The 7,821-nt window shown below is 34.2% G+C and overlaps 3 protein-coding genes across 4 annotated transcripts; 2 read left to right on the forward strand and 1 right to left on the reverse strand.

Moving 5' to 3' along the window:
- The first annotated feature begins 473 nt into the window (after positions 1-473).
- On the forward strand, positions 474-2,695 carry LOC118277591 (MRG/MORF4L-binding protein). Of its 2 annotated transcripts, XM_035596463.2 has the most exons (5): positions 474-979; positions 1,109-1,189; positions 1,559-1,666; positions 1,947-2,063; positions 2,295-2,695. In XM_035596463.2, exons 1-5 carry the CDS (start codon positions 628-630, stop codon positions 2,402-2,404), a joined length of 768 nt encoding a protein of 255 aa, XP_035452356.2. In that variant the 5' UTR covers positions 474-627; the 3' UTR covers positions 2,405-2,695. The 2 variants fall into 2 exon arrangements, with proteins under 2 accessions (XP_035452356.2, XP_035452357.2); XM_035596464.2 differs by lacking the exon at positions 1,109-1,189.
- A 277-nt stretch (positions 2,696-2,972) lies between these two features.
- LOC118277459 (peroxisome biogenesis factor 10) lies at positions 2,973-4,203 on the forward strand. The gene has a single exon (XM_035596246.2). It carries the CDS (start codon positions 3,108-3,110, stop codon positions 3,927-3,929), a length of 822 nt encoding a protein of 273 aa, XP_035452139.2. The 5' UTR covers positions 2,973-3,107; the 3' UTR covers positions 3,930-4,203.
- Positions 4,204-4,341: 138 nt separating this feature from the next.
- On the reverse strand, positions 4,342-7,556 carry LOC118277460 (peptidyl-prolyl cis-trans isomerase Fkbp12-like). The gene is made up of 3 exons (XM_035596247.2): positions 7,393-7,556; positions 7,152-7,312; positions 4,342-6,492 (listed from the first exon to the last, which is right to left on the reverse strand). Exons 1-3 carry the CDS (start codon positions 7,427-7,429, stop codon positions 6,364-6,366), a joined length of 327 nt encoding a protein of 108 aa, XP_035452140.1. The 5' UTR covers positions 7,430-7,556; the 3' UTR covers positions 4,342-6,363.
- Positions 7,557-7,821: the final 265 nt, after the last annotated feature.

Below are 7,821 nucleotides of genomic sequence, written 5' to 3' on the forward strand. Positions count from 1 at the left end.
CTACGCTACTGACATACAAGAATCAATTATTAACTACATAGTCGGAAACCTCTAAATTATCCCAACTAAAATAAAAATAATTATTGGGAATAGGCCAAGAGAAATGCTAGATGACATTATCTAGTCTATTTTAATATTATATTGCTATACATATATGAATACATGTGAAAGTTTCTTTAATTCAAAAGCTCCTTATTTTCATGCGTATTTTGTAGATATGCTGAAATCTGAATAATGGTATAGATCGGTAATACAATAGTTCAACGCAGATACGAGCGTACAATATTACTTTATTGAAAAATACGATATTTTTCAGTTTCTATTGTATTTTTTATTCGAAAAGTATCTTTTCAAATTCCTTTACCTTTTCTTCTACCTTTTAAAATTTACTTTTTTTATTTGAATGAGGAATAAAAAATATTGTCTCTGGTGTACTGTCAAAATGTGAAAGTCAAACTATCGACTGTCAATGTCAAACCTATTGCGGACATTTGCGGGTGCTGAGTCTTTGTTGGCGACATTTTTATTGACAAACGTAAACATAGTGTGTTTCCGTGAACTTTAATTGATTTATTGCATGTTACCCGAGCATTTTAATGTGAAAAACGTGTCAATTAGTTGAGTGAAATGGTTTCTAGTGAGGAAGAACCGGAGGTGAAACCGAATGACCCGCTAACATGGGACGTCGATATGGAAATTCAGTTGTTTTATGCCATGGCTAACCACAAGCCGGTCGGCATAAACAAACATTTTCACATGGCATGTATTTGGGAAAAGCTCTCAAATTCCATAACTAAAGAGATATCAACGCAAGATATATGGAAGCATTTAGAAAGTCTGTACGATTTAAATTTATTAGAAGACACTGAGCCCATACCTTTTCCGAATCATGAAATACCGTTCAGTTTACCAGAGACTGAATTTGGTTCACTAATGAAGCAGAAGTGTAAGGAGGCTATATTAGCGGACGATAGCGAAGGTATTTTATTTATAGTCTATCTTGTTCTATTTTTAAAAAAGCTTTGCCACTAAAATGTTGGTGCCTTGGTACCTTGATTCCAGTGGCGTATATTTTAAGCTTATAATGCATTGCAATGTTAAAATTTAGATGGGAGGAGTCCTTCACCTAAGCCTTCAACACCTAGAAGCAGTTCTAGGGGCACTGCGTCTAAAGATAGTACACCCAAAGGTAGAAACAGTCCATTATCAATTTGTTTTTTGGTTTGTGGTGTTTGTAGCTAGTGGTGTGTAGCAAAGAGGTTTATTACATTTAGTTCTTGTTTGGGTTATGTTTTTATTTTTTTTATTATAAGTTTGTTTTTTTAAATCTTTCGTTTTGGTACCATTCCGAGGGTTATAAGACCTTCTTCTGTCCAGATTAATTTTGTCTTGGAATTATTTCTTGTCATCACTATTCTCTTTTTTTTACGATTTAGTCTTTATTTTGGGCCAAAGTAGTTTGACCTATATGAAAACTAGAAATATTGTAGTTTGCAATAATAATGGTGTGACAAGAATATCTAAAAATATGTATTTAACATGTTAGTTACTTGACCAGGCAGCCGTAAGGACAGTGTAAGCGCACTCGCCACTAAAACCCGCAAAGAGAGTGGCAGTTCCCACGCCTCGACTGATACACCTAGCATCAAGTCCGAGAAAGATTATGGTAAGATACTATTTCTAAACTTAATTTGGTGTCTAATATGTAGGCAAAAGATTCATTTTTCATTATGGCCTACTTGATTTATAGAGTTGTGATCTTTCTGTCCCATTTTACAGATCAATTCACAATATGTATATCTCATTGAGTATCCACTTTGTAACATCTTTCAGAACACATAAAACTCTATCTTAGTATATACTTAGAAATCTAAGTGATTCTTCTAGACCCAATAATCATGTGTTGACAAATTTTGTATAACACCAATGTTGTTTATTTTCAACAGATCGCAGAAGAGATTCTCGTGACTCAAATGCATCAGGTCCACGAGACAGTTCGAGCAGTAGAAAGTCAACATCGCAAAGAGAAAAAGTTCCCAAGACCAAAGTTAGCTCAGTTGCAGGTTAGATAATGTTTTTAATTATTTATTTTATTTGCCTAATCAATGGACTTTGATTCTCAACTGAAGGCACTGGGTGTGGCATAAGGCTCACCTCTATTATATGGGACTTGTAACATAAACTAGTGAAAACTGGTTGTTAACTTGTTACACTGTTAATATCCACCTGTCTGCCTCTCCTTATTCATTAAAAGACTTACAACTTTGATTTAAATAATCGAATTCTCTTTGCAGCATGGGACTCTCCACTAATAGACGAAGATGGCGGATCGCGGCGCGGCCGCAGAAGGGCGAACACCTCGACACCTCCCGCGACGACACCAGCCAAGCGCAGGCGCACCTGACAAACACACCCTCATACATACCGCCATTTCTTCTGACATATACACCCACGCGCCTGGTGGGACCACAGACCCCACACAGGGCGGGCAAAACGACCCCATGCCGTTGATGTATTCTTCTCATAAATGGTGGTTAATTATGTGCGCAAACGGACATTTACATTGTACAATTTGCATTTGAACTTTAAACTGTGAACTTTTGGTGATTCTAATGATAGATGCTGATTTGAGATTACTGTTTATGTAATCTATTATAGATTTAAGACAAATAAACATTTCTACTGAATAGTGTAAGGTTGTTTTATTTTATAGTAAAAAAAAATGTAAATCTAAATTACAACAAAAACAGAATTACTTTATATATTAAAATGTTTGATTTTAGTAAATTTGTTTGTACTCCCAATAAAGGATACATAATTACATCCTAGAATATAATATTTGCATGATTTTAATATTTATTAATTTTGTTAAAAAATAACTATATTGATGCTTAAAAGACATGTAACCAAACTAAACAGAAACTGACAGTGACAGTTGACATTTACCAAAATGACCTTTGATATGATTTGACGTATATTTGTTATCAATGCGCCGTAAAATTCACGAACAAATTGTTATTTTGCCCTAAACTAAAGTACGCATTATAAATTAAAACGTTTTAAACAACGATACATTATTACATTGTGAGTGTCTTAAAACCGACAACATGGCATTACCAAGAGCGCAACCCGCAGAAGTTCTTCGATCATGGCAAAAAGATGATCTTTACGAAAAACAACTTGCGGAATCTTTGTCAAGATTGTTATCAGCAAGAAATGTATCCAAGGCGATACCACTGTCTAATTTAATATATAGATCACTCACCACACTACAGGACCTTCAAACTCTTGGCGAAGAATATTCTGGTATCGTGCAGGTCGATGAAACTTATAACAAGTTACCATCACATTGGAGTCGACTACTCAGCATCTTACTGTCAATATTTGGCGAAAATATCACAAGAGTGATCCTCCAAAGTGCAGAAAAGCGTGTACAACAAGATCCGTCACTAACTGTAGAAGCACAGAACGTATTTTTGATTACATTCAAAACTTTGAGCAGTATAATACCTCAGATACAGAGTATTCATCGCGGGATTGCGTATATTAGTGGCGGGCCTTTACAGATAGGGAAGACTGTGGCTGGTATAGACTACGTGCATGTCAGACCTGCCGCGGCTGCTTATTATGCGCATTTAAGACTCCTTGGTGTTGTTACTCTGTTGCATGCACTAGTATCTTGTGGCCAGAGTTTGTACAGAGCTAAAGCCCATATGGAACAAATGAGAGAAGTACCAAATGAAGTAGACAGCAGCAAGTCATGTGTGGCCTGCTTAGAAGAAATTATTCAGCCCTGTGTGTTACCCTGTGGTCATATATTTTGTTTGCAATGCTCGTATGGGGCACTGGAAACATGCGCATTATGCCGCTCACCGTTCACCAAGAACTGTGTAGTTCCATTGATGAATTATTTTCCAGAGAGTTCATGAGACTGGGTTTTAGGGAAAGGTGCATTAACCCATTATATGCGGTGCAAAATGTAGATCCACAATGTATTTTCTATTGTCGTCTTATATACTGCATACAAGGGGTTAAGGGTTTTTACTGAACATTATATTTTAATCTATTGACATAAGTGTTGTGATGATCCCTCACAGATTTGGCATAAAAGCCATTATTCAATGTTTTTCCAAATATGTAATTAGTCTTATTTACAAAGGACTTGTGAAGACTACTTTTGTTCAAAGTTTTAAACTTAAAATATTTTTTTAGCTCTTGTATATTTTATTTTAATATCTGTGATAGTGACTTTTTCAGTACCTTCGTAAGTGTAAATGTGTATGTAATGTGTGTAGTGGTGACGGAAAGGACTGCGGGCAGTCATATTAAATAATAAAACAATTCCCAATTAAATAAAATCTTTTATTACATACAATAATTATTAATAAAATTAAAATAACAATTTCAGCAAGGCATACACTGGATGAAATATATTTTAAAATTATTTACAAATCCTATACTTTGTGCTTAAAAGCTTATTCAAGTAAAGCTATGGAGCACAGAATAAATAAAACTTTGCACAGACTACAAAAAAGATCAAAAGCTTATTTCGATTCTAAGAAGTTTTTATGGCATGCTACAATGATCTATGGTGACAAAATAAACCACTAGCAACACTATTTATTAGGAAGCTAAGCACAAAAAAAATAATAAAACTTAGGACTTAAAATTAGGTACAAGTAGTTACAACAATATAAGTACAGATACTAGTCCTACAAGCTACCAGAGACCTTCTTCAAACAACTTTCAATCATATACTTTTGGAATAAAGTTGGAAATCTCTTAGCCCAATCATGATCTGACCAAGAGATGAATTTAGTAAGTTACAGAGACTACTAAGATTCTTCAAACAACTTTCAACCATATACTTTTGGAATAAATTTGAAAATCTCTTACCCCAATCATGATCTGACCAAGAGATGAATTTAGTAAGTTACGAAGACTACTAAGATTCTTCAAACAGCTTTCAACCATATAATTTTGGAATAAAGTTGAAAATCTCATAGCCCAATCATAATCTGACCAAGATCGATCTGGTATCTGTACTTATATCACAAAATTCCATACATTTTAAACATCAAAATACAAAATGTTTGTGTTAACACCATCACAGCAAACATGGTCGAAGCTTATGCTCTTTATCTAGCAAAGAGGTCTAATTAAGCTGTTCTCCTTAGGCAGTTGTCCCACCAACAGCGAGTGAACGACTAACTATCGGCTATTTTCTCGCTCAAGAAACGTACAATAGATATACTTTCCGTGTAAACAAAAGAGATGCATATACAAATAGTTGATCGCTGACTGTTCACACTGCCGGCGAGTGCTCGCTTCACTTGTTTGTTTTTGTTTTCACTCGTTTTCACTCGTTTCTAGTTCTAGCTCTACTCGTTACTCGTTCATCGTTGCCAGTGGGACAACTGCCTTATTTTGGTTACCACTTAATATCCATAATTAGATTTATATCGAGAGTACTACAATCTGTTTAAGGAAATCTTATCAATTCAATGGGGGTAGTATTTATGTTCAACAAATGTCACTAGTGTGAACTTCTCGTTCCTTGTCCAATAAGAATTCAGCTAGAACACCATTGGACGTTCAATATTTGACAGCTACTGTGATTGGACAAAATGTCTACCTACATTTGTGCAATTTGCTGAGCACAAAACTAGCCCCCATTGCCTTCATATGTATCTAGCGTATCTGAGGAGTTTCTACTCAATTTAAATAGCATTAGAGCAATTCAACACTAATCTGCTAGATTATAAATCAGTACTTGTTTATGAAAAAAAGGTGTTACTTCACACATTCTAATCCTTATTTGGTTCTACCGACAAGACTCATTTTTGCCTGACCGAATATCATCAAACTGAAGTCATTTAAATGACTTTCTATTCACCATTGTTACGCCAATACAAGTCTTCTATCCATGATTATGTTTCCTGCTATAAAACGAACTCTAGCAAACTACACTTAAATCGGAGTATTCAATAACATCACATGTAAGTCACAAACCTAATGCTGTTTTAAACAATTATTATAGACATTTAATGACAATAATTATTAACATTTAATATTTAATTCAAGATTGAAATACTCAAATATTACTTTCATGTTTTCATTGCCCGTTTTATGTGATTGAAACTTTCAAATTATCAAAACATATACTAATATCTATGCAGTACCCTTAATACAAGTTTGTTTTTGTTTAACGTAATGCAATCTCGTACTAAAGCTACTGTTTACATTACATTTGACGAACCACAAAGTCTTGTCTTTACAAAAAATGTTATTACCAAACCAAAACCAAACCAATTGAGTTTCATTTGAGTATTTCCGTAAGTGTGTGGTACTTGTTCATAACAATTATTCAACACGTATTAGCTCGACATCGAATATTAGGGTAGCGTTCGGTGGAATAACGCCTGGGTGGCCTCTAGAGCCATAGGCGTAGTCAGGAGAACAAATCAACTTTGCTCGCTCACCTACAGACATCTGGAATAGAATGCAAATTATGTATATTGTTATATTTAGCTATATCTGGGACACGGCAGTGTCCCCGCCAAGTCGGGCAATACTCTTTATTGCAAACTGTACTGACATGTGCTGGGCAAAAGGGAATGACCGGTGCTAGCAGAGGATTTGCTTTTAACATATTCTTATTGGCAGTCAGTCATAATGAGACCATTATATAATAAAATCAATGAACTTCTGAATAAATATAGCTATGCTAATGAATAATAAACATTTTATAACTGTTTTAGTATCAATAAACTGATAGAGAAACTATTATTTTAAATACAGTGAGAAAAAAAGTGCTAAAAGAATCCTCAAACTAATTTATAGTATGTAAATCTAATTATTTTTCATGCAATCTCATCAGAACCCTATTGACAAACATATATGAATCTGATTAGAATCTAAAGTGTCATAAACATCATCATAAATTCAATAAGATTTCAACTTAATAATACAGAATGGCGTAATTAAATTAAAAATACCGGCATTTTTTATTACAAAAGTTTAGGGTAGGTATGACAAAATGTATGTAACTATGTACATTTATTTCATGTGAGTTTCATTGATTGTTGAACTGAATGTAATATGATGCAGGTTTTGAATATAACAGGAAGTAATATTAAAGCTTTGCTTACCCTGCAAATTCCTTGATCCCATCCTTGAATAACATCGCCCCTGCCTAGGGTAAACTTGAACGGCTGCCCTCTATCCCTCGACGAATCGAACTTTTTACCATTCTGCAGTGTTCCAGTATAGTGCACTATCACAGTTTGACCAGGCTTGGGAAAAGTAACACCTGAAAATAATTTTAATTACTAAAAGGAATATTTTAGAGGTTATAGAATACGGTGCGTAAGATTTCGAACAAACACGAACCATCTCCAGGTGTAATAGTTTCTACATCTACTCCCATGTTAGTTTTGAAGAAATTTGTTTACAGTATTAGTTTTAAAGCTATATTTTGTGACAAAATCCACTTCTGAAAACCAAACAATAAGCACGATAACAAATGTCAAAACTCGTTAGTGCTTTATGGTTTTCTGTGTTTTTCTTTTTCATGATGCTGCTGTAGGTACTTGGTTTTTTGTATTATTAGAATGTTATTCACGATTATGTTACTAAATTTCTTAGAATTTTATAGAAGAGGTTTTTGACATGGATCTTTTATTTTCATTTTTAAAATAAAAAACCACCATAGCTATGATAAGTTGTGCATAGAAAACTTAAGATTCTAAATAACCAAGAGCACTAAAAGTGCATCATATACACATACGAGAATACCAGTGTTTTATTTTCGTGCTTTTG

This window comes from Spodoptera frugiperda, chromosome 10, assembly GCF_023101765.2.
Source record: "Spodoptera frugiperda isolate SF20-4 chromosome 10, AGI-APGP_CSIRO_Sfru_2.0, whole genome shotgun sequence".
Lineage (NCBI taxonomy): Eukaryota > Metazoa > Arthropoda > Insecta > Lepidoptera > Noctuidae > Spodoptera > Spodoptera frugiperda.

Coding starts and splice junctions, on each gene's coding strand:
- LOC118277460 (XM_035596247.2), bottom strand. CDS start 7,429: ATGGGAGTAGATGTAGAAACTATTACACCTGGAGATG. Junction 7,313..7,392: donor AACTATTACACCTGGAGATG/GTTCGTGTTTGT, acceptor AATTATTTTCAG/GTGTTACTTTTCCCAAGCCT. Junction 6,493..7,151: donor GGGATCAAGGAATTTGCAGG/GTAAGCAAAGCT, acceptor ATTCTATTCCAG/ATGTCTGTAGGTGAGCGAGC.
- LOC118277459 (XM_035596246.2), top strand. CDS start 3,108: ATGGCATTACCAAGAGCGCAACCCGCAGAAGTTCTTCGATCATGGCAA.
- LOC118277591 (XM_035596463.2), top strand. CDS start 628: ATGGTTTCTAGTGAGGAAGAACCGGAGGTGAAACCGAATGACCCGCTA. Junction 980..1,108: donor ATTAGCGGACGATAGCGAAG/GTATTTTATTTA, acceptor GTTAAAATTTAG/ATGGGAGGAGTCCTTCACCT. Junction 1,190..1,558: donor TAAAGATAGTACACCCAAAG/GTAGAAACAGTC, acceptor TTACTTGACCAG/GCAGCCGTAAGGACAGTGTA.